The following is a 25,516-nucleotide window of genomic DNA, read 5'->3' on the forward strand; positions in this document are numbered from 1 at the left end:
TTTCGCACCTGTCATTTAGCAAAATGCTTTCAAAGTTTACTTCCATCCTTTTTTTTTTATGAGTAAATAACGTGGTGCCACATTTTGTTTGCTCATCACTGAGTCGATAATAAACAGTTGGGCTTTCGATATGAACAGCTGTGTCCAAGCTTTGGAATGCATATTTCCAATTATTTTAGGAATTGAATTGCATTGTAAGAATAATTCTTTGTTTCATGTTTCCAGCAGTTTCCACGTTGTCTTTCGAAATCACTGTACTATCTTCCATCCAACCAGCAGCGTTTGAGCTTTCCAGGTTCGCTGTGCGCTCAGTACTTGCTGCGTTAGTGGTAGCCCTCGGAATGGCCGGATAGCAGCATCCTGTCACAGTGTTGGTTTGTATTTCCCTGGTTGACAGTGGTGTTGACTCCCTTTTAATGTGTCAGGTTGTATGTCTTCCATGCATGTTTGTGTGAGTACGGACATGCCTCTGGCACTGCACACATACGGAAGCAGGAGGACAACCTTGAGTGTCAGTCCTCACCATCTACCTTGTTTCATACGGGGTCTGGTTTGCCACTGAGCACCGCAGGCTGGGTGACAGGAGACTGAGGAGGCTCTCCTCTGTCCACTTCCTGTCTGGACAGAGGACAGCTGGGACACAAGGTGCCACCGAGCCCTGCTTCATGTTGCCCTGGGGGACGCAATCACAGGCCCTCACACTTGCATGGCAAATGGTTTAGTCACTGAAACAACTCTTCAGGCCCTGCTTCACACTTTATTTTATTCTGAAAAACGCTTTTTTAATTCTTCCATTCTCCTCCTTACCTTTATTTGATTTTGTGTTTTTAGTTTGTAAACAGATTTTTTTGTGTGTTTTTGCTGCTTTCTTCCTTTTTTCTCCTCCCCTTTGTCCCCCCATGCTTTTTTATTTAACCAAGCTTCTTCATTTTTTCTTTTCCCTGACCCCCCCTTTATTTAACCTTCTTGTTATTATTCCCATTATTTTTTTAAATTAATTTTCAACATTATTATTTTCTTTCTGCTTCTTTCCTATGGCCATTGGTGATAGAGTAGCTGTGCTTAACTGATTGATTTTTTTTTTTTTTTTTTGTTATAGTTTCATTTGTTCTGACGGTTTGCTTTCTTTTCTGAATGGTAGTGGATCTTCATCAGGACCTGGGAAAGGCTTCCATTTTGTGCTGCTACCACAAGTGTTAATTCAGAATAGAGGGTGACCCTGACAACAGAAAGATTCCCTTCCCCCACACATGGAGTTTGCCTTCTGCGGTTCTGTGCTCGCCTCAAGGGTTCTAAGTGCTCTTCTTGTTAAGTGCTTTGAAGGAAACTGGGCTGTGTACACAAGATGGCTGCTTCCTTCCTGGCCCTCCTTTGTGATAGGGCCTCTGAGGGTGGGGAGAGCTATCAGCCTACATGTCTATAAAGGTTGCTGTCCACTTGTCCATTCTGACTCAGAGGCAGATATCCACACAGCTTGCAGGCTCTGTGTGTGGGCGAGCTTAGCCACCAGCTCCTGGGTATCCACTGGTGTCTGGGTTTCTGGCAGTAAGAACCACATATTAATCGAGGGCTGACTGGGCAGAAAGGTACTGCTAATGACAATTTAGCAGGACTGTGGACCATTCTCATTTCTGTTTATCTGAGAACCCAAAACAGAATAACTTAAAATATCGAGGGACAGATAGAGTAACCTGGTGACTACACACCTCCTAATAGACAGCCCTATTAGGATTGTCTACAGAGCATAGCAGGATTAGCTAAGGTCAGAGAGGCACAGTGAATTCCCTGAGGCAACACAGCAAAGTTATAACAGACAAGACTTTTCAGAGAACTCAGGCCTCTGACTCACCAGAGTGCTCCTCCTCTGTTCAGGGATCTGAAGTCAGAGGCCTGCAGTGATTGGGTTAGACACCAGATGGTGCTGGGGATTTCTGACTAGAAATAGTTTGAGTCTTCTTGGTATTCTTGGCTGTGTCTGCCTGTCATGTTCTTCTGTGTTCCTGGGTCCTGCAAAGTGCAGCAGGAATGGGGATCAGAGGAGAGCTACACTAATGCTACAGATTGGCTGGTGGTCCTTCCCTCCTGCAGGAGAAGCCACTGGTACGGTAGCCATGTCACTAGGTTCTTTGGCCTTCATCCTCTTCTTGACTGTTGTTGCTGGTATCAAGTGCAATGGGACAGAAGTTTGTGCCGGAAGCCCTGGGATCCCTGGCACTCCTGGAAACCATGGTCTGCCCGGCAGAGATGGGAGAGATGGTATCAAAGGAGATCCTGGACCTCCAGGTACTGTATGGGAGAACCCATCGTTAGCTCAGGGACAGGGGCCTGTTTTCTGGGTGATCATCTGTCTGGGGCTTTATCTGAAGGGACTTTTCTGGAGTCCTTAAGCTGGAGCATGTGTCTTCAAAGTTCCTGTGGGTGGACAAGTGAGTCACCCGCATGCTAATGGAGGTCCATATATCTGTGTTCTCTTCACTCTGTAGGTCCCATGGGTCCTCCTGGAGGAATGCCAGGCCTTCCTGGACGTGATGGGCTTCCTGGAGCCCCTGGTGCACCTGGAGAACATGGAGACAAGGGAGAGCCTGGAGAAAGGGGCCCTCCAGGTGAGCAGGACCAGGGCCAGTAGAAAGTAGTGATGTCACATGAGGGATGGAAGGAAGGGTTCAAGAAACACTGCTAAGCTTAAGTAAGAAAGCATGAATTTGAAGAGAAAAACCACATAAGTTTGAATAACTTATTTCAGAGACTGACAAGCATCATGGCTACTGATTAAGAGACACAGAGTGTCCTGTAGGGGAAGGGGAGTAGCATCAGGAAGCCTAGGGGTCCTTCTTAGGGCCAAGGCTCTGGACATTCAAAAAGTAGAGAGGGCTACATGGACCTGGAATCTGAGCAGACAGTGTGATCAGGAATCCCACATGACAAAAGCTCCAGGATATAGATCAGTATAGTGGCCTATCTGCAGAGTTCAGAGGTCATCATTGTTGATCTTGGTAGAGTATATGAGAGAGGGTCTTTTTTATAAGTCAGAAAAAGACATAGATGGGCATGTCTTTTTCTGGGATACAGAAAAATAGGACAGGAAAGCTGAGCAGGTTCAAGCTATATTCAGAGATGGGTGTGTATGAGTATGGAAACTGCTTCTGGGCTCTTAAAACTGGGATGTGGGCTCTTAGTATGGCATTAGATGACAGAACTCCAGTCTTACAGCTGGCAGAATACCTGTCTGGTAGCAAGTGGAGATCTTTGCTGAATTTCCCCTATCCTGGATGTGTGTGGCCTTCACAGGGTTTCCAGCTGACCTAGATGAGGAGCTCCAGACTGAACTCTATGAGATCAAACATCAGATTCTGCAAACAATGGGAGGTAAAGGGACTGCTTGGTGGGGGGGGAGGGTGTCCCACCAAGCACACTACCCTCAGTTCTTTTCTATAATTTTCAGTACCAGAATCCAGAACATAAGTGCCTAGCAAATGAGTGTGGACATGGGTCTTATAGAAAGGATTTACTCCCACTATCACTGGAAAGCATGAAAGTATAGATTCTAGCAATAAGTAATTGTTAGGTGAATGAGAACAGAGAGATGGATTTAAAAACTAGGCCTGGAAAAGAATGTGAAAACACCGAGAAAAGCAGAGATGCTGAGATTGTGTGGAGAAAGCTTAAGGGCAAGAGCCTAAGTCGGTGGAATAGATGGAGAAACAGGGGTCCATGGCTCTAACCCAGACCCCTTTGCTTAGTCCTCAGCTTGCAAGGATCCATGCTGTCAGTGGGGGATAAAGTCTTTTCTACCAATGGGCAGTCGGTCAACTTTGACACCATTAGAGAGATGTGTAGCAGAGCAGGTGGCAACATTGCTGTTCCGAGGAGTCCTGAGGAGAACGAGGCCATCGCAAGCATTGCAAAGAAGCACAACACCTATGCCTACTTGGGTGTGATTGAAGACCAGACTCCTGGAGACTTCCGCTACCTGGATGGGGCTTCTGTGAACTACACCAACTGGTACCCAGGAGAGCCCAGGGGTCGGGGCAAGGAGAAATGTGTAGAAATGTATACAGATGGGAAATGGAATGATAAGGGCTGCCTGCAGTACCGGCTGGCCATTTGTGAATTTTGATGAAAAGATAAAAACCTCATATTGTCTTTAAGCTTCTATCTCGATGATCCATCCGGTCTATAAGACCCTGCAACTCCCTTTCAAGAAAATTTACTTGTGACCATCAGAATTAGAAGCATCCTTAGTCATCCCATCTCCCACACAGCCCCCAAACTCTTCTCCATATTCATTAGTAATCCTGAGTGTCCCCCTAGAGTCTCATCTGAGCATTCACTCAAGGCAGCCACTGTCAACCTTGGCCTTCACTGTGATAAGATGGATGGAGACTTCCTTTTTCCTTATCTTGTTCAGTCTTTATTTATAAATGGTGGCCATGAAGAAGCAGCATGAAAGGGCCCTATAAATTACACAGAAAATGCTTGCTCCCTGACCCTTCTACCCTTTTTTTGCAGCTCACTGTCCCAAGATTTAGAAGTCCAGGGTAAACATAAAAGATATCCGTAGGGGATTTCTGTGAAATGCCCAGCATGTGGATGTAGGCCACATTCAGTGCCATCTGTATCCATGGCTTTCAAGGCAAACATTGTCTCTAAGAAGCCAGACAACCAGGTAGGGCTACAACACAGTACTGGGGAAACATAACCTCCCTGGTTGGCATGTATGACCTCCTCTTTGGGTCTGGAGGTGCCAACTTGACCTCTTGACTTAACAGCAGCCACCCTGGGTTTTGAGAGAATCACTTTCCCAGTCCAGACCCAAGTAATTTCCTGCTAACAGACACAATCTCAGTTCACTTTACATCACTGAGGCATTCATGACACTAACTGAACTCTATTTTCTCCTCTTATGAACTCAGTCAGCTATTCCACTAAAGCCAACTGCACTCCAGGTGTCAGGTCATCTTCTGGGCTATTTTCTTTGAGCCTACTTCTTCACTATGGGATACAAATAAAGTAATTATTTCATTTTCTCAACCTACCAAAATCACTACTTATAACAGTTACTAAAGCAAAGACTGATCACATGGTACATACCAAGTACCTTGACAAGCACTGATAACATTTATTATTAGATACCATTTAATCTTTAAATGTGCCACAGAACCAGATTAGGGGCATGGGAGATCAAAAGGTATTAGGAAAAACATGACATCCGTGCTGGGGTCAAGGTAACTCCAGATCTGCACCCATATGGTCCATGCTGAGGAGTGACATCATCTTTTTCATTTCTACTCAGCCACTGGGATGGAATCTACTGTGCCTTGGGTGGAGGTGGGACTCAAGGCACAGGTTTCTATGAGTTATCCTACTCTCAAATGCGTCGGATGGATTATGAGACCCATCCTAGTCTCAGCTGTGTGGAATGTGACTATGATCCATACTCCAGGTATCCATCCATAGGGGTGTAACTATGCCTTGAGGGGACAGCTACCTATTCATCTTATCTCTAGAAGTCTCCTGTGCTCCTCTCATGTGACACTCTTCCCACATTTCCATCTTTTCTTGGGCAAAAGGAAGCCCAGGAACAGCCAGCTGGAGAACTGCTACTTACACTTTCATGAATATTAACTGCCCAGCTGACCTTTCCACCTGTGTGCTGAGGACTCAACATATAAGCTGTTGAGGGTTTGCAGAGATCAAAAGAGCCAGAAAAAGATACATATTCTCAGTTTTATAGATCAGCAGTCTAAAGCTTTAAAAGCCGACACTGCCCTATTTCCCATTAGATCTATATTTTTATGACATTACTTGCTATTGCAACTATATTGTTTTTGAAAACATTTTTAGTGAGTTATTGCTGGTTTGGGGGAAAATGATTTTTTAAAAATTGATCATATACTCAACCATCTTTTTGGATTCTTACTTTTCCTGTAATACTTTCAATGTAGGTGTCTCTTTTTGGTTTTCTACATATATCATTGCATTTATAAATGATGGTGCTTTTTTCCTGCATATATATATATATATATATATATATATATATATATATATATATTCTCAAATTGAGAATTTCATGTGTATTAATTAAATATGATCACACCCACCCTCATTTTCTTTTTCTAACACCTCTCAATCTCCCACTACACATCTACCTCCCAACTTCATATCTTCTTCTTAAACCACTAAATTCATTTAGTGCATGTGCTGCCCATGCATGCATGGATATGGGGCCACCCACTGAAGGCTATAAACATACACATATGTTCTCCTAATGTGTCATAGGAGAATTTCTAATACTTCACCAGTGAAATTTTATTGTTACATCTTTCCTGAGTAGATGCCTGAAGGGTTCTGAATTCATATAACACAGTGATAGTTGTATATACCTACTTAGTGTGTCAATATTCACAAAGCTAAGTTATGAAATCAGCCTAAGTGTTCATCAACAGATGAGTAGACAAAGAAAGCATGGCATATGTCCAAAATTTAGTTTTATCCTAACATAAAAACCAACAGAATTATCTCCAGGAAAACTGAAGAACTGTAATCAACATATTGGGTGAACTAAGACAGGCTCAGAAAAAAGTTCTACTTTTTCTTTTGTGTAAAAACCATATTTAATATATCTCTGTACATTTGTGTACATACCCCAACACACACACACACACACACACACACACACACACACACACACACGAAATCAGATAGGGGACTTGGTGGAAGGGAGGGAGAAGTTGGAGATGGTAAAGAGACCAAGAGATGAACACAGCAATACACAAATTATGCATGTATGAAAATGTCATAGTAAGGCCAATTTTGTATTTTTTTTTAAATCACATGTTTTAGGTTTCTAAGAGATACCTTGGACCAAGGTAGTGAAGCATGCTCTTTTTTCTTAGCTTTCTAAGATTTATTTTCAGTTATTTTTGTAGGGGATAAAATGTAGGCTGCCATGTACCACACAGCTACTAACTATAGCCCTAGTCCACTAAGGTACATTTGTTTGTTTAAGTCAAGAATGTGTATTTTGAAATTTGCCACAATTCTCTGGCGTTTTCTTTGATCTGCTAACACAGAGAAAGTAAAGAATGAAGGGAGCCAGTTCCTAGTCCTGGGTGCTGGTGTCCAGTGCTCAGCTGAGACTAAGAGATACCGAGTCTAAAGGAGGACTCCAGGATTGCCGCCACTGGGCCTGGAGAGAGGAGGCTCTTCATTAAATAGGAGAGTTACAACCTCCATTTCCAGTTCAAGGAAGAGTAGAAGGAGAAAAGGAAGCTGACCACTCTTGGGTGATCTCTCAGCTTGCATAGTGAAACATATCCTTCCCCTTACCTTGCCCAGGAGATCATCCTTCTAGTCTTTATGCGTAAGGATACTTAAATTTCCTCAGATTCCCTGATTAAGGTACTACCTATGGAAGTCGGAAGAGTCATTCCCAGTTCTAGGAGCTGAACCAGGAGAGGGTCTGTTTTTGCTGAGTCATGAGGAAAAAAGAAACGAGAGGCCTCAACCCTACACAAGGAACAACTGAGGCAACTGAGGAAAGCTGGGAGTGGGAGACACAATCTTCCTCAGAGACAAGCACATTAATTGGTTGTCCAGTGCCAAAAGTCAGTCCTGAAAACATTTATGCAAGTTACATTATATAGATTGAGTAGGTTACATTTAAGAATATAATAATAAGTAGTAAAAACGGAGGCCATGCATTTGAAGAGCAGGGAGGGGTATATGGGAATGTTTGGAGGGAAGAAGGGGAAGGGAGAAATATTTTAGTTATATTATAATCTCAAAAAATGAATAAATAAATAAAAACCACCTAGTAACAGACATCAAAAAATAAACCAGAAGAATGGAGGAAATTGGGAACTTCACAATGCTCAGAGAATGTGGTCCCACCTCACTGCTCGGAGAAACCTGCTTATGGGCTGTTTGAATGCCAAGTCACAGAAGCATCATCTCATCTACTCACTACATAAGACCCCAGCAACAAGACAGTATGGACGTTCACACACAACTGATGCTATGCTTTGGTGGGAGGCGCTCACAGATTCTTTTTCCAAAGGAACTAGTTCCCAAGAGGAACTGTCAAAAGCCACTGAACAATCAGACACAACCAGTCAGTGTGTTCTGGGAAGCAACAATATCCTCACTGGCTAGTAATTCTCTGTAAGACCAGACATGTCTCCCCTTTAGAGGAGGATGTTCTAATGTTCTCTTCCTCTGTCATGTAACCTAAAACAACACCCATGCCTACAACTTCATGCCACTGTCATACAAACCTAAAGGAGTGAGGAGAGCCTAGACTGACTCTTGTGTTACCCCCTTGGCTATCAGACAATGAAACAAAGTATCCCAGTGGATTAGAATTTCCTCCAGGAATCTCATGTTGGGAGAAAGAAAAGGGTAGCCTGATGCCAGCCAGAGGAGAGATTTGCTTCTCCAAGAGGAATTTCACAAAATTCTGACAAGTCTTGACACAACCTTAGAGAAGAGACTAGAATCAAGATGATTTTGAATTAAAGATGAGTGGGACCATACCTTGACTAGGAATGCTTGGCTATCATAATTCTTAAATTTTAATCTCATACCTGGACCCTGAAAATAGGCTTAGGGATCACTGGATCTCTTTGTCCCTATTTCAATGTATGACTACATTGAATAAATCTCCCTTTTCTGATTTTTACAATCAGTTTGGCTCTTTCACTTGTCTTACTGAGTATGGTAAATGAACCTGACTTCTTAGAGCTGCCAGGGACATGATCTCCAAACTAATATTAATACCAATAACAGTCACACATGCAAAAAATAGGCCTCAACTTACTCTTTTTTGTCACCATGAGACTCGGTGAGAGAGTCACACACGGGAAGCGGGAGAGACAGTGGGATTCGAACTCGGGAAGAAGGGCACGGCTGAACTTATTCTTTACTTTAAGAAGTGTCAGCTTCAAACCCTGTCACCACTTTTGGTTGCAGTGATGAATTGAGTATAAAATAAGAAATATTAATTACAAACATAGGGACAAATTCATCTAGAGTATGTTTTAAATCAAACCCAGGAGTCTGGCATTGCAACAGTCTTTGAGGAGAGTACGTATAGAATTTGAAACCTTGTAGCTGTATTGAGAACAGAGTAAGCTTCAAGTGTTAAGCTTGTACACATTTGAATTGAGAATTTTAGCAAAACTTTATGTATATTAACTTATTGTATTATATTGGTTTATTTTGTTTTAGCACTGAGCCATCTTTGAATTTCTGCATTATGCACATGCGTTATGTTGGAACTCCTGCTCATCCTCTGTTTAAGCTGTGAAACCCCATCTGCCCTTCTTCTCCCAACCCGGCCCATACAGAGGAAACTCCCCTGCCCTCTTGGAGAAAGCTTCAGGCTAACATGTCATCACTCCCTATCTCCACATTTCTGGCAACCCACCCCAGAGTCTCTACCCAGAGGCTCAGTTTTTGACCATGTGTGAACACAATTCCAGCTCCTAGCTGGCACGACATCACTCCTCACCTAAGCTCTATAAAACCCTGTCATTTAGCCCAGATTGTGACTTCACTGACCTCCACCTGTGAGATTGGTGAACCCACCCGAGAGCTGCCTCCTAATAAACCTGCTTTTATCGACTTTTAATCTGGTCTAATCTGGCCTATGTATGTGTCACTAAGGGAGAGAAGATGCCTGTCCGTCTAGTAGTTAATATTCTCATGTCCTTTGCTCTGTAGCAGGGACTGTAATCTAGATGCTATTACTCTTTTCAATTATAAATTAGAATATTAGTGGGGTGGTGGTGGCTCAATGCCTTTAATCCCAGCATTGGGAGGCAGAGGAAAGTGGACATCTAAGTTCAAAGCAAATCTGGTCTACAGAGTGACTTACAAGATAGCCAGGGCTACAAAGAAACTGTCTCAAAAAAAAAAAAAAAAAAAAAAGAGAGAGAGAGAGGAAAAAATGCAAACCCACCACCAACCACCACCAACAAAAATCCCATAAAATAGAATACCGAGGTACATAAAGGTCAAAAATATTTACCAGTTCTCACACAGCCGATTTGTAGACTAGTGAAAGCATGAAGTCAAATTTCAGAGGCCACACTATAAATGTGCTGCTAGACTCTAGTAGTGATTTTTCAAATTACGTCATTTTGTGTTTGTATTTCTACATAAATACACACATAATACATACATGTATACATACATACATACATACATACATACATACATACTGTGATGGTTTGAATGAAAATGGCCCTATAGGCTCATAGGGACTGGCTCTATTTGGAGGTGTGGCCTTTTTGGAGGAAGTATGTCACTAGGGATGGTCTTTGAGGTTTCAGGTGGTTAATTCAGGCCCAGCGTCTCACCTTCCTCCTGCTATTTGCTGATCTAGATGTGGAACTCTCAGCTCTTTCTCCAGCACCATGTCTACTTGTGTGCGCCCATGCTTCTCACCATGATGATAATGGACTAAACCTCTGAACTGTAAGACAGCCTTGATGAGATGTTTCCTATAAGAGTTGCTGTGGTCATGGTGTCTCTTCAGAGTAATAGAAACCCTAACTAAGATATATATACACACACATATTCTTTAAGATTTCTCTTCCTCCTTGAAGGGAGGAAGCTTCTTTGTTGGTATCAGGAGGAGAGGATGTGAGGAGGAGGGATAGCTAATATGAATGATGTTTGAAAAAAATTCATATGGAAACCTACTGTTTTATAAGCTTCATATATATTCACATAAGAGAGTTTAATTAGACTTATCCTACACAGCAGGTAATGCTCATCTCAGAAAATAGAAACCATGGGTTTCCAGGTAAAAACCCAATGGCAGATGTGGGAAACTTCTCTTCAGGTTCTTGGCAACAGGTGTCCCAGGGTCATCTAAATCAACACGGGCTATTGCTATTGTTCTTGTCTGCCTACCAGAACTTGATAGTAAGATCCTCTTTTCTGACAACACTACACACAAGGACCAGAGGACATGGATAAATTAATTTCGTATTGACCAGAAAGCATTCTCAATGATAGCTAGCAAGGCCCTAGGTAGGGTACTGGGAATGGGAGGAAATCATTAACAATCTTTACCAGGTGTAAACTCTGTGAACCACAATTATGGCTGGAGTAGAAATATATACCCATGAGTACAATAACAGCATGAATATTAGTGGGACAATCAACCACTTTTTGATTGGATTTAAGGCCAGCTTCACAGGAAGAAACATATATCTGGTGCTGTAAATCTATCTAAGAACCAAAGTCTGGGTGTTGTGGTAAATATCTAATGGGGGTTTCTATCCCAACTTAGATCATTCAGTTTCCAAATAAATAACACAAACTTTTATATTTATAATAAGCTTTAGCATCACTAGAGCTGGGCAGATATCAACTCTCTGTGTTATTTGTATACTTTATTGTCTATAATCCCAAGCTATGACTTGTCATGTTATGCCTGGGATGCTCTTTCTCTAATGGGCCAGCCCTCATGACCATGTTTTCATGATTCGCCTACCTGATGGTATCTTCTTCCTTCTACTATTCTCTCTCCTCATGGTCTCTGAATCAGACCCCAAGCCCGGGAACCCAAGCCCAGCCTACCTCTCTTCTGCCTAGCTACAGGCTGCAGGCATCTTTATTGACCAATCAGGGATAACTTGTAGGACAAGGTTACTTCATGTGCATCACTTGGTGTATATGAAGATCTCTTGATCTCTCAGGGCAACCAAACCTTGGGGGCTAGTATTTAGCATTACAATACACAGCAACATACCAAACCTCAACAGTTTGCGAGCTTCTAGGTTCCACAGGCAGACCTAGTACTATGAATATGCTAAATGGACATAGTATCAGACTTCCTTTTAGATTAATATCTTTTCACAGATAGATTAGTGCAGCTCTTAGACCTCATCAGTGAAATTTCTTTGTATGATGAATGGTGATTAGCACAGAAAGTCACAACTGGTCAAGGTGCTAAGAATAAGTGTTCCTGGCCATAAACATGACATCTATATTTGACATTCTTTCCCCAGTACTCAGAAACTAGTACAGAAAAGGGGCTGCAAATATTGCAAGAACTGGATGTCAGAGAGGTCTGGAGTGAAAGAGTGTTTTCTGGACATGATAGAACTGCTGTGTTCAACTCACAGCAGCCGTGGTTACCTGCATAAGACTTGTGGAAGATCAAGTCAGTCAACATTCTAGCATGGGCTGAGTAAGGGTCACGAGATCCTATTCTTAACTGAGGAACTATTGATAATTGGTGTTTCTGGGGGAAAAATAATCAGTTTTTTTTAAGAGTATGGCTTTTGGTAGAAGATTACATTCCAGTGGATAGCCCCACACTCAGGACTAGATTAGACAAATTAGACTTGATGGGTTATTAAGAAGAAGAAGGAGGAGGAGGAGGAGAAGAAGAAGAAAAAGAGGAAGAAGAAGATGGAGAAGGAGAAGACGACAAAGACTGGGAAACTGAAGGGTTAAGGAGTTAGGTATGGATCTGGGAAGAGATAGGAGGAGGAGGATCAGGAAGAGGGGTATATATAGTAAAAAAATCTATTTTATAAAATTTTAAAGAATTAGTAAGTAAAAATATAAAGATAAATAAGAGTTGTTTTCATTTGTGATGAACTTTTGAGTTTTGATTAACTGCATTTAGCTAATCATTTGAGTACAGTTTCCTTTTGATTCCAGCCACTGATAGGAGGAAGAAATAATCTCTAAAGATTTAATAAAATGCATCTTAAAGCTTTACTTCTTGATAGTGACTTTACTTAGTCTAGTGAAATAGTGTCTATTACAATACTTTATGATTGATAATGTATCAGTCATTCTAACATTCATTAGGATAACTCAAACAATTTTTTTGTTTTGTTTTCTGAGATAGTGTTTCTCTGTGTAGCCCTGGCTATCCTGAAACTTACTCTGTAGACCAGGCTGGCCTAGAACTCAATGATTCACCTACCTCTGTCTTTAATTGCTGGGATTAAAGGTGTGTACCGCAACTGCCCAGCAACTTAAATAATTTAAAATTGCCTTCTAATAACAATTTTATCTAATTTTCAGATTGCCACAAGGTCTGTTGAACATAGCATAGATTTATATTGTTAACAATATCTATATCAGCATAACATTTTGTTTTCTTCCTGATTTGTCTACATATTATACTGTTTCTACAGTCATTGGTATTAACACCTATCTGACATGTCAGATATTAACAAAATAAGTTACAATCTCAGAAGCTTACAACACAGCACTCATTTTTCTTTCCTGTACTGTGTGCTGAGCTTTGAAAATATTGGTTGAATTTGCTTGGACTCAAGTGCTGTGTACAGGACATCTAGGTGAGTTTGTATCTATTCTGTCCATGCAATGATCCTGTTAGTAATGGCTATCAGCAGCATTTTCTTCCTAGGGCTGAGAAAGAAGCACAATAGGTCACATCTAACCTGTGAGCACTCTTGAGGCTGCTGCTTCCTCCCAAACTGCTCAGTCATAAAGCCAAGACAAACATCAAAGGGCTGAATGTTTACTCTCTAGGCTCAAGTGGACCCTTCTACAAAGTGCTTTAGCAAAGAGCATGGGCATGTAATTCTATAATAAGAAATAAACAAACATATGGAAACAAGAATTCCAACCACCAGGGTCATGTCTGCCAAATATTTATTTACTTATATAACCAATTTATATTTTATTACAATTTCTGAATTTTTTCCTTACTTTACTTTGTTAATGTAATCATCCTTCCCTTTTTTCTTTCTTTTGTTTGGTTTTTGGCATAGATCTTAATATGCAGCAGAGGAAAGCCTGAAACTCACTGTACAACTCAGGATGGTCTCCTATTATACTTCCAAGGATGATGGTGACTGGCATGTGCCACTATACCAAGGCAGATTACAATCTTTTTACTATTTCCTCGTTCACAAATACCTCTCTCTCTCTCTCTCTCTCTCTCTCTCTCTCTCTCTCTCTCTCTTCAGCTACCTTTTCTGAGTCCATAACACATTTAGGATGGAGTTTTATGTAAACTTTTAAATCTCCATTTTCAGGAGCAATCTACTCATTGGCTGTATAGAATAAATGCCATTTTTCTTCTAAACCTATGGACCCAGTGGCTTGTATCAATAATGAAAAACACAACCCTGAAAGGCATCTTCTTAACCATGGAGGCTCTTCTAGGTACCTGGCAGGCTTCCTCTAACAGGACTGTAGAGAGAACATGGTGTCTTGCGTAAACATGGACTGATGGTCCTTGAGAAGCCAAAATAGCAACCAGAGTCATAGGAAGTAGCCTGGGCCCACCCACTCTGTTCAGAGGAAAACAAACCTCTCAAGTTCTTTGGTAAGACAGAGTTCCAGTGAATGGACGTCAAATGTCACATCAGGGACTTAGGTCATTTGATCAGTCTCTGACTGTAAGCACTGGACACTCCTAGAAACCCAAGCTCAAGGAGCCCCAACCTAGTCTGTGAACTGCCAAACTTCTTCTTTATTTTTTTTTAGTTCTTTTTTAATTCTTTATTTATTTACATTTCAGATGTTATCCCCTGTCCCCATTTCCCACCCCCATTAATCCCCTATCCCATCCCTCCTCCTCCCTTTTTGCTTTTATACCATTTTAATTACATGCAAGTATTAAGGTCAGTTTTAGGTTGAGGAAATAGCAATACAATAGATGCAAATAGTCAAAGAACATGCAGAACAATAAACAGAGTTGTGTGATCACTCCTGTGATCACTATTTCTAAGGACTTATCAGGATGACCAAAATGTCTGAGTCTACTTCCCTGTCCTAGCCCAAAGTCATTTTCAAGCCTAAAGCGTACTTCTTTGTTCTAGCTTAAGATTTAGATTCCTGTCTGTAATTACTTCTATTGTTCTAGCCTAGGATTTAGATTTCTGCCTGAAGTTACATCTTTGTTCTCACCTAATGTTAGATTCTTGCCTGCAGTCCATTTCCTTGTCCTTGGCCAATGTCAGATTCCTTCCAAGCAGCCCATTTCCTTATCTTTGGCCAATGTCAGATTCCTGCCAGGCAGCCCCCAAAGCTCTCCACATCTCCCCCTTTTTTATTGCATAAACCAGACTGAATCTGAAACTGAACAATGCTCTACTCAATGATGACCTGGTCAGGGAAGAAGTAAAGAAAGAAATTAATGACTTTTTAGAATCTAATGAAAATGAAGACACATCATACCAAAACTTATGGGACACAATGAAAGCAGTGCTAAGAGGAAAACTCACAGCTCTAAGTGCCTACAAAAGAGACTGGAGACAGCATACACTAGCAGCTTGACAACACACCTGAAAGCTCTAGAACAAAAAGAAGCAAACACACCAAAGAGGAGTAAGTGGCAGAAAATAATCAAACTCAGAGCTGAAATCAACCAAGTAGAAACAAAAAGAACTATACAAAGACAATAAAACCAGGAGCTGGTTCTTTGAGCAAAGCAACAAGATAGATAAACCCTTAGTCAGACTAATCAGAGGGCAGAGAGACAGCTGCCAAACTTCTTTCTTCCATCTCTCACTGCATCCTCTGTGCCCAGGCCTGGGTTACACTTTTGGGTAAAGTGGACTGATCTAGTTCCTGGCCAAGAAAAGTATCAACACTGTTGAATGGGCCCAGCTGTAGTTCTACAAGGGAAGTCACAAGGGCTGCTCCAAGAACATAGCACTGAGGGTTCATTTGTTCTACAGATCTTTCTTGAGCACCGGCAGGTTGGAAGCTCTGCCAGGTAGGCAGGTTACCAATAAGTGGGCTGGGTTCTTTTATTCCACCTAAGTGGGAACTGTTAGCAGACAAAGTAAAGCTCATTTGGTGCTGACAATCCTCAGTTCTAACAGTCAAGAAATAGTGTATACAGACTGGCAGACCAGAGCTTTAAGACTCCAAACCCTGAAGGTAGGAGGTTATTTACTATAGCCTCTAGAAGCAAGAGACATATGGCTCTGGGCACTTAGATCGGAGGCTTATGACGCTAGCTTTACCACCAAAGGCCCCAGCACTTAACAGCTATTGTTAATTCTTGGTTTCTAGCAGCATTGTGTGGCAACAGTAAGTACCAGCAAGCAGCAGCAGGTGGACCTTCTTGTATTACAGTGCTCATACAAGCCATATAATAGCATACAAACCTACCATGTCAGGACCCTCAGCCCTCTACAGCAGCCAGTGATACAGTTCTCAGGTCTAGAGTGTGTGAGACCCTTGGCTACAAAGGCTTAATAAGTAGTTCCCTGAAACCCTCCCAACGACCAGGGCAGACAGTTCAGCTCTTCACAGTCCTAGTTATCTCCATTGTTTCTGTGCATGCCCGATTGAGAATGTTTGGTACAACATCTATGAATGTTTCTTATGGAAAGAAGTATCTTGGAAGTTACCTGTGAGTGGCTCTGCCCTATGCGACCAGATGGCGCCCCACACACTCTATGAGACTGGGGCTGGGGAGCAGGCAGAGTCCACTCCCAGAGTTGGCGATGAAGGCACTGTTGCCCAGTGCTGGGCTTGGTTATTAGCAAAAGATGGTGGATCGCCTGGCAAATAGTGAAGCAAATACTAGACGCATTAAGTATTGTGGAGAACTGTTTTGGAGCAGCTGGTCAGCCTTGACCATCCTGGATGGGTGCTTTTTGGAGAAGGAACATTGACGACTAAGCTGTGCAGAGAGAAGCCAAGAATTACTAGTATCACTGTAGGCTGCTGTACAGGGTTGAGGGTCCTGACACGGTAGGCCTGTATGCTACTATATGGCTTGTATGAGCACTGTAATTCAAGAAGGTCCACCTGCTGCTGCTTGCTGGTACCTACTGTTGCCACACAATGCTGCTAGAAGCCAAGAATTAACAAGCAAGGCAGTTTGTCTTATTTAATATATACGACAATATTGTTATCCAGAAGAAAAAAGTACAACAAAGAACACATTATTCCCTTGGAAAAATGTCAACCATTGATTCCATCAAAGGTGAAGGGGAATTATGGAATGGACGGCTTATTAAGACCTCCAACTAAGTCGTTTGCAATTTATGCTGCCACAGCCAAGGAGAAGTCACATAAATAAGTGTGTCGCTGATTTACTCTCCAAAAGTGAGAAGATACCTGTGTATATGCACTGTCAGAAAGCAAAATTCACACCAGTGAATCGGTGGCACCATTGCTGCAAATGTGGCTCTGTTGTGTGGTCCCTGCTGGGAAAAGAGATTTCTTCTTCCCAGCCAGTCTTCTAAGCTTGTGTGGATGTGTGACTTCTGCTATGACCCGCTTTCCACTGGGGATGGAGCTCTGTGTCAGCCAGCTAGATCAGACTTTACAGTCAGTCGTTGAAGTCTCCTTTAAATGATGCTCTGATGATGATGACGATGTTGATAGCAGTGACCAAGGACATGCTGTGAAATATTTAATTGGGTCTGACTGCCTGAGAATCAGCTTTGGGGGACGTGGAAAATTTTAGGCTCTCTCGGTTTTGCTCTAGCCTTGACTGCCTGAGAAGGTCTTAACCTCTGTGCCTCTCTGTATCCTATAGAAAGCAGGCCTGTGCTTTCTGCTTCAGTCTACACTCTCACAGGGACAAACTGTTGCATATACATCCGGCAGGGTCTTGGCTTTCTACTCTCCTTATTTCTAGATGATTTTCTTGTAAGTTAGAGAAGATGTTTATTTAAGAGATCTTGTATTATATTTTCTCTCTGATATGGAAAAACTCAAAGCACAGAATGATGGAACAAGAATCTTGGTGATTTTCTCCCAAGCTTTCTATGTAATGGTTAAGACACCAGTGAGAGAACACGGTTTGGAAATTCTTTATTCTCCTTTCTCAATTCAAAGTGGCAGCATTGTCATTGAACTAAATGTAATCCCTACCTTCTTCTTTGATTTAAACACACTGGTGCTCTTACTGGTGGAGAATGAGTGTTTGATGGATATAGGTAAGAATATTTATTTGACAGCTACAAGGAACTAAATTTAGAGGTATCTACACTCTTATATGAATACATATTTTCCATAAGATAGTTGTGATTATATTTTTACCTCTTTTACTCACCAAATTATAATGGTCACATATGTTTAAAATTAGCCAGTTTCCACTCTTAGGAATTTGACTTGAAATTCATCACTAGTATAGAAGTGGCATATTCATAAGCTTCTACTTTCCTAAGATATTTTTACATATACCTTTCTTTGCTTTACAATATTTCTAGAAGGAAAAATCTGAGGAAACCCTTATTTTTTCCATATATAGTTTCCTGTGAAGCTTTGTTTGTCCTGGAACTCAATCTGTTGACCAGGCTAGCCTTGAATTCTCGGAAATCCACCGCCTTTGCCTCCCCAGGCACTACTACCACCTGGCAAAAATCAAAAGTTTTAAGAGAATTCTCACAGTAGAACATGGAGTCTTACAGACCTGGAAGAGATCAGAATTTGACCAGATTCCCTGTCTGCAAGCATTGTCAATATTTTTGTGAAATAACCTTGATCTACAACATAGTGTTTTATTTTGCAGAGCCCCAAACAATTTTTATTTTTGTAAAACAGTTGAATGTTTAATCTGTTTCTGAAATCATTTCGCAGTATATGGAGATAGAGTAGCAGTTGATCTTTCTAAATTGTGACCATCGGTCGAGATTGCTTTGAGAACTGGTAGTTGTTCTCTCTGTGTTTGGAGGCAGGCGTTAGGCAGTAGGCAAACTCAGTGCATAGCACTCACTGGATGTGCCGTGCACATTCTGGCTGCTGGCGTGCTGCAGTAACTAGGTTTTCAAATACGGGAAACCAGCAGGCTGAAAGGTCTTTTTTTTTTTTTCCCCAGAGTTCTTTTCAAACCCTGCCCCCTTTTCAAATTTTAAAACCTGCATGATTCTGTCCTAAGATTTGATTCAGTAACTTGTGAATGGAAGAGTCATTGGTATCTAACTATGTGGTTACAGTGCAAATTTTACTTTTCTGTTTGGTTTTGAAAGTGTATGAACTGTATAGGTCTCCCTGTAGAAAATGTGAGAAAAAATAAACAACCACAATAGAACATGGCTTAGGGGCTTTGTTCCTGCTTTTTGATTTGGTTGGTTTTACTATCAGGTAGATTTTTGTTTGTTTCAAAGCAACATATACATGTAGTAAGTAAGCATAAAAATCAGAGAAATGTTGATGGAAACTTGGAAATTCAGGAACCAAGGGGAAATGTCCTGAGATAACCTTCGGATTGTTGACTTCTATTGACTATTTTTACAATAAAAATATTTTGCAGCTTAAAAAAAAAAAAGAAGTATCTTGATGGAGCCATGCCAAGAGCCTGTGGCAATAGAGGATCAGAGTGTCTAAGCTATATGGATGGAGATCTGGGAGGGGAATACAGGGGTAGGAAGATTGTAGACGGTTAAAGCAGAGCTACTCAGCACTGAGCAGAGATCCCAGCAGTTCTGGACAGCTTTCCAATTACAACAGCTCCAAGGATAGTTGCTTATTAAACTGGGGTTGAAGGCCAGTCCAGCTTTGTCCCGGGTCACCAGGTTAATGGGCCTGTCATTGAGGAGGAAGCTACCAGAAGCTGGACTGGAGATACAGTTTCTCTTTCACTGCTCCTTTACTCTAAAGAAACCCTAGTAAGTTGTGGTATGAATTTTGGGGTCCAGTTGTGGTTCTGTGTCCTCTGCTTTCCTCCTCTCAGGTTGTTTAGATGTTGCTGTACAGCAATCTGGAAGGCGAAAGTGGAGCCTGGGATGGGTGAAGTTCTGCAAGATCCTGGTCAGGCTGGGAGTAAATGCTGGAGGCAAGAGGGTTGGGGGAGGGTTGTCATGGAGAAGGCCTTCTTTTCTGAGGATCTTAATGTTACATCTCTTTTAGGTGAAGGCCTTCTCCAATGATCGTCAATAAAACAGCTCTCGGAGATGATCTTAGCTTGTGCATATTCCTTTATTTGGGGTGGGCTTGTATGCATACACTTTATTGGAGTAAACTGAGGGTTATATATAGTTTTGGGGAAGGGGTGAGAATATCCAGGGTGGGCAAAGGTCATTCCTTGGCTGAAGGCTAAGGTACTGAGATGCCTCATTAGCATGGGGAGGCATTCCAGGAATCTCAGGTGCTGGACTACTGACATTCCTCAGATTGGGTCCAGGATCTCCCAGGTAGAGAAGAAGAAGCCCTGCTGACAAAGGGAATCATTTTGTACCGAGCTCGGGGCAGTTTGTTAATGTCAGATTTCAACCATAGCAGCAAGGTTTCTTGGCAGTAAATCCTTTCAGGATGAAAGTGGGTCTTGGGTCTGGAGTCTGGTCGCTCAGCTTTAACCTTGTAAGGGCTAGGCAAGAGTCTAATGGGACAGCCCATGTAGGCCTGTTTCTCTCATCTGTGCCCTTCCTAGATTGACTTGACCATATGCAAACTAAATGACAATCACTTCTAAAGGGAAAAGTAGGAGTGGAAGGTGGGGAGGTGCCACCAACAAGTAACCATTCATGGGTAACCGGGAATGGTCCTCAGCAGGATCAAAGGAGTCTTAAAAACATGTACAAAAGTTAGAAAGAGGAAAGATAGAGAAGGATGCAGTCATGGGAGATGCCTCCCAACTGGTCATCTCTTGCTGTGTGCTGGAGAAAGAAAAAAAAAAATGATGGGAAGTAGCAGAGCAGATTCAGCAGGGACAAATACAACAGCTGGTCAACCAGGACTAAGGACGCTGGAATTAGGTCAAAGCAGAGGGACAGCCCTGGGAGGCCAGTGGCTCACAGTGGGACCTGGATAGCCAGACTGTTCTGCTGGGAGAAGCATGCTGAGACACACCCAGGCCTGCATAAACAGGCATGGTAGGAGCCTGAGTTCATCCTTATGGAATTGACCTTTTGCTGAGATTTCAGGGCAAGAAAAGTCTCCTATGGAAAGGATCAATGAACGAAGAAGTCCCCACTTTGATTGTGGTCTGCTTCCAGCAAGTTCTTGTCACAAAATAGAGACTTTGAACATGACACTGACCAGATGTTGGGAAAATACAACTCTGAGAGTAGGTGAGGCCTCAGCATGAAAATAGGCATTTTTACTTGAAATATGAGCCATGGCTGGCTGAAAAATAGATCTTGTGAGTCTTTAGATGACCCCTCTACCATCTGGGTTGAGGACCCATGTGGAAGGGGAAAAGTAGGGGACTGGGACTCCTGTGAAGTAGAAGAGGAGCCAAGAAACAGAGATCCAGGGTCCTTTGGGTGCTAAGCAGTCTGCATTTCTGCCAGACCACCACAAGCACGGCTGGTTTATAATGTTCAGAATTCGTAGGGTCTCAGGGTGACACAAGCATCATGCTCACAGGGACTCTGGACTCTGGGCCCCTTGGGAAAACAAGCCCCCTTCCTCTTGAATCTTTCTTGGCTTTAGCCTTGACCCAACTTCCATTTTTATTTCAGTAGCCTTGGTTGTGAAGTATCTTCAGTAGTTCAGACCCAAAGGGTATGATATTCCTCATATCTGCGGTTCCTAGCCAGAGGTGCAGATTGCTATAGTTAAGAACAAAAGCTATAAGCCAAGAGAGATGAAATTCGTATCATTGACTTTCTCCCCTCTCAGGTAAGGACCATGCTCCTGCTTCCTTTGCTACCTGTCCTTTTGTGTGTGTTGACCGTGTCCTCATCAGGGTCACAAACCTGTGAGGATACCCTGAAGACTTGCTCTGTGATAGCCTGTGGCAGAGATGGGAGAGATGGACCCAAAGGGGAGAAGGGAGAACCAGGTATGGAGCACTGTACTCTGGCTTTCCATACTTTTACCTCCAGTGGGGGACTGTTCTGTGTTCAGAGATGGAGTCTAGGGACCTGGGGAGGCTCGGCTTTCATTATGACATGTTCTTTTCATCATAACAATCTCTCAACAATATCACTGCCTCCCAATCAACAGTGCTTAACAGCTCTCTTGAATCTCGTACTTCCACACAGGGTCTGTGAGGTGGGGTTGTTTCTCAGAACAGATATCCAGACTTGGGAGGCAGAAGAATCTCTCAACTCTGAATCACCAATAACTAGCTCTCTGGCTCTTTCTTGGAGTCAGTGTGGATTACACATTGATCTTCTAGAGAAAAAGAATGAATAACAGCCACTGGGACATGCTGCCTTTATCTCCCAACAGGTCAAGGGCTCAGGGGCTTGCAGGGCCCTCCGGGAAAAGTGGGGCCTCCAGGAAATGTAGGAATCCCTGGATCACCAGGACCAAAAGGCCAAAAAGGGGACCATGGAGACAATAGCGGTAAGAGAATGCCTTAGCATGACTGGCTTGAGTGTGTGTGTGTGGGGGATTGTTCTAAGAAGAAGGAGACATGTGGGGAAGTGCCTCTGGTTTTCATGCCTCACAAGGACATGCACAGTGTTGTTCCCTGACTCAGTGTCACTATGTCCCCAAGAAATGCCCCCCCCACCCCCCAGGGCCATTCCCCCATCAGTTCTTCTTAGGACAATGGGTTAGCTTTTCTTCAGATGGAAGTCCAGTGTGTGATCCAGGCTATGAGGGAGGAACTGTGGCCCTTCCTCATGTCTACTGTAAGTAGGGCTGCATGAACGTGGTCTGTCTCGTTGAGCCTCTGAATAATGGAGAATACCATAGCAACTGCTTCAGAGTGAAATTGAGCAAAAAAAAAAAAATTAAAGAGTTTGCCTGGAGGTTGGGGAGGAGCCCCAGTTGGTAAAATACTTGCTGCACAAGCATGAAGGCCTAAGTTCAATCCCAAGCACCCACATAACACAAAACAAAATAAAAAACCCAATATTTATGTTGGCACACATATGCAATCCTAACACCAGCAAGGCAGAGATAGACATATACCGGGAGCTTGTTAGCCAAGTAGTCTAGCCTATTCTGCAAGCTCTAGACCAATGAGAAATCTAGTCTTTACAGAAAGATGGCTCCTAAGGAATAACACTCTAGGTTGATCTCCAGCCTCTACACACACACACACACATACACACACACACACACACACACACACACACACACACATACACACACACACACATACACACGCCCCCCAACACACACATAGGCATCTACACATGAACAACACAGAGAGAATTTACCAATAGTGAGAATCATATAGAAAAATCACAGACTAGAGAGCATTTTTTAGAAATTAATATAATATTATACTGTTTAAGCACTTCATTAAAACAAAGGAAGGAGAGCGACTGTAACAGGTCATTAGGTAACTAACATACAGCTGGGAAAACAGCAAGGCTACTTTTCCCCATTTGCTTCTTTAGCGCTCAGATTTTTCTGGAATAAGCTTACTTTTTGATGAGCCTTATCATTTGTGTGTATAAAAATATTCATGTACATACATATTCATGTATATGCAAGTGCACGTGTAGTGGGTATACATAAGTGTGCATGATGAATGTGGAGTCCAGATGTCATATGGAGGTATTGGAGGTATTGTTCTTACGATAAAATCCATCTTTTCTTTTTTTTTTTGGAGACAAGGTCTCTCATTGGCCTGGAAACTATCAAGTAGGCTAGGCTAAGCTGGTTGGTTAGTAAGCCCCAGAGATCTACCTGTCTGCAACTCTCTGTGTCTGTCCAGCACGGGGATGACATGCCTGGCATTTATGTAGGTTCTAGGAATCAATCATGTCCCCGTGTCTGCATGGCAAACTCTTTACCTATTGCATTTTCTCCCCAGGCTATGAGCTTTTTTTAAACACCCCTACCCTCCACCCCACTATTTGAGTCTCCAGGTTAAAGTCTTCTTCTCACTAAGTACCCTCTTCCTGATGCTCTTGCAGCCATTGAGGTGAAGCTGGCAAATATGGAGGCAGAGATAAGGACCCTGAAATCAAAACTGGAACTAACCAACAAGTGTAAGTTTTCCCTGAGCCCCAGGGTGTTCTCACTCCAAAGTTTCCCTGCAGGACTAGAGTTGGGGAGAGAGTAGAAGAGGGCTAACAGTTCTGAACACTCTTACCCCAGATCTCTGCAGGCATGGCTCTTTCTTATGAGGTAATATCGTTCAATCTCCTCAGCAACTCTGGTTGAGACATTATACTTATCTTGGGATTGGGGGAGGTTGTTCAGTAGTAAAAAGCACCTGCCACACAAGCTTGATGACTTGAAATCAATTCCCAGAACCTACAGTGGAAGAAGAAAATCAACCCCCAAATGTTGTCCTCTGACCTACACAGGAACACTGTGCCATGTTATGTACACACACACACACACACACACACACACACACACACACACTTAAAAAAAGATATTATTCTTCTCACTAATGAGGAAAAGGAAATCAAGAAGTATAATAACTTACTCTATATCCATACAGCTTGCAGACAGTAGCAAGAAAGGGCCGAGTGGAAGTCTGTTTTGTCCAACATCCTTGTCTGCTCCCTACTCACTGTTCTTAGGTGAATACTGGTACCCTTCTCTTATTCTGGTACCTAAGTGGGGCAGGGAGGGCCACCAGTGCCACCCCATGTTTACCTGTTTTTGACTCATGTTGATATCAATGGTGGGCTACTCCAGGAGGCTTTTTATGACTAATTTTATGATGTTGTAGATTTCTTTCATGGCTCTACTGCTGTTCTGGGTCATACCCTTTTCCTCCATTCTGGCCTCATGTGTTTGGACCTGAAACTACTATTTAGAGGCCTGAATTTCCAGAGGACTTCTTCAACTAAGGTCCTAACTGGTCAACGCACTGAGTGAGTCTCATCTACTCTGATTTCAGTGCATGCCTTCTCAATGGGCAAAAAGACTGGGAAGAAGTTCTTTGTGACCAACCATGAAAAGATGCCCTTTTCCAAAGTGAAGGCTCTGTGCACAGAGCTCCAAGGCACTGTGGCTATCCCCAGGAATGCTGAGGAGAACAAGGCCATCCAAGAAGTGTCCACAGGAGCTGCCTTCCTAGGCATCACAGACGAGGTGACTGAAGGTCAATTCATGTATGTGACAGGGGGGAGACTCACCTACAGCAACTGGAAAAAGGACGAGCCCAATAACCATGGCTCTGGGGAAGACTGTGTCATTATATTAGATAATGGTTTGTGGAATGACATTTCCTGCCAAGCTTCCTTCGTGGCTGTCTGTGAGTTCCCAGCCTGAGGAAACTAGTGCCTCCATCTTTTCCTTGGCTCCTCTCTGAACTCTCAGTTGCTTCCAAAGAAAATTCAGTACTGGTTTCTCAAGTCTAATGTTCAGTGATTCTTTTGAGGGGAGAGGATAGATTTGGTTGTGGCATGAGGACATGAAGGGAAGCTGACCATGAGGCACCACGGTCTAGATGAGCATGGAGCAAAGGTCGCATCCATTTTGCTAATAACAAAGCAAGGAGTCAACTGTGGATAACCTACAATAAATATCTCCCCCCCCCAAAAAAAAAAAATCAAAGGTGGGCCATAATTGTGCCAGAGTGGCAGCTGATCTCAGCTATAAAAGGATTCAATTCCTTTTCTCCATGAGTTGTTACTAAGTGGTGTCAAATTTGCCTGTTGAAAGCCATCCTCAGTTTAAAAGGTGTTCCTGGCTCTTGTGTGTTCCTTTACAGGGATCTATATCTGGTGGAGAA

At 42.5% G+C, this 25,516-nt stretch overlaps 2 protein-coding genes and 1 pseudogene across 3 annotated transcripts; all 3 read left to right on the plus strand.

Moving 5' to 3' along the window:
- Positions 1-1,443: 1,443 nt before the first annotated feature.
- Positions 1,444-5,991, plus strand: LOC117706038 (pulmonary surfactant-associated protein A). Of its 2 annotated transcripts, none has more exons than XM_076931516.1 (5): positions 1,444-1,545; positions 2,089-2,283; positions 2,484-2,603; positions 3,289-3,366; positions 3,741-5,991. In XM_076931516.1, the coding sequence occupies exons 2-5, from the start codon at positions 2,112-2,114 to the stop codon at positions 4,115-4,117; spliced, it is 747 nt and encodes a 248-aa protein (XP_076787631.1). In that variant the 5' UTR covers positions 1,444-1,545; positions 2,089-2,111; the 3' UTR covers positions 4,118-5,991. The 2 variants fall into 2 exon arrangements, with proteins under 2 accessions (XP_076787631.1, XP_076787630.1); XM_076931515.1 differs by having other exon boundaries at positions 1,459-1,586; positions 3,741-5,989.
- A 10,511-nt stretch (positions 5,992-16,502) lies between these two features.
- LOC117705675 (pleckstrin homology domain-containing family F member 2-like) lies at positions 16,503-17,437 on the plus strand (annotated as a pseudogene).
- Positions 17,438-19,425: 1,988 nt separating this feature from the next.
- On the plus strand, positions 19,426-25,136 carry Mbl2 (mannose binding lectin 2). Its single transcript, XM_034499020.2, has 5 exons — positions 19,426-19,583; positions 21,538-21,700; positions 22,093-22,209; positions 23,739-23,813; positions 24,680-25,136. The coding sequence occupies exons 2-5, from the start codon at positions 21,547-21,549 to the stop codon at positions 25,051-25,053; spliced, it is 720 nt and encodes a 239-aa protein (XP_034354911.1). The 5' UTR covers positions 19,426-19,583; positions 21,538-21,546; the 3' UTR covers positions 25,054-25,136.
- Positions 25,137-25,516: the final 380 nt, after the last annotated feature.

The sequence above is a fragment of the Arvicanthis niloticus genome, chromosome 3, assembly GCF_011762505.2.
Source record: "Arvicanthis niloticus isolate mArvNil1 chromosome 3, mArvNil1.pat.X, whole genome shotgun sequence".
NCBI lineage: Eukaryota > Metazoa > Chordata > Mammalia > Rodentia > Muridae > Arvicanthis > Arvicanthis niloticus.

Bases quoted from the DNA above. Each gene is read 5' to 3' on its own strand.
- LOC117706038 (XM_076931516.1), top strand. From the start codon at position 2,112: ATGTCACTAGGTTCTTTGGCCTTCATCCTCTTCTTGACTGTTGTTGCT. The intron at 2,284-2,483 runs GTACTGTATGGG...TTCACTCTGTAG, and splicing joins AGGAGATCCTGGACCTCCAG to GTCCCATGGGTCCTCCTGGA. The intron at 3,367-3,740 runs GTAAAGGGACTG...CCCTTTGCTTAG, and splicing joins GATTCTGCAAACAATGGGAG to TCCTCAGCTTGCAAGGATCC.
- Mbl2 (XM_034499020.2), top strand. From the start codon at position 21,547: ATGCTCCTGCTTCCTTTGCTACCTGTCCTTTTGTGTGTGTTGACCGTG. The intron at 21,701-22,092 runs GTATGGAGCACT...ATCTCCCAACAG, and splicing joins AGGGGAGAAGGGAGAACCAG to GTCAAGGGCTCAGGGGCTTG. The intron at 22,210-23,738 runs GTAAGAGAATGC...ATGCTCTTGCAG, and splicing joins GGACCATGGAGACAATAGCG to CCATTGAGGTGAAGCTGGCA.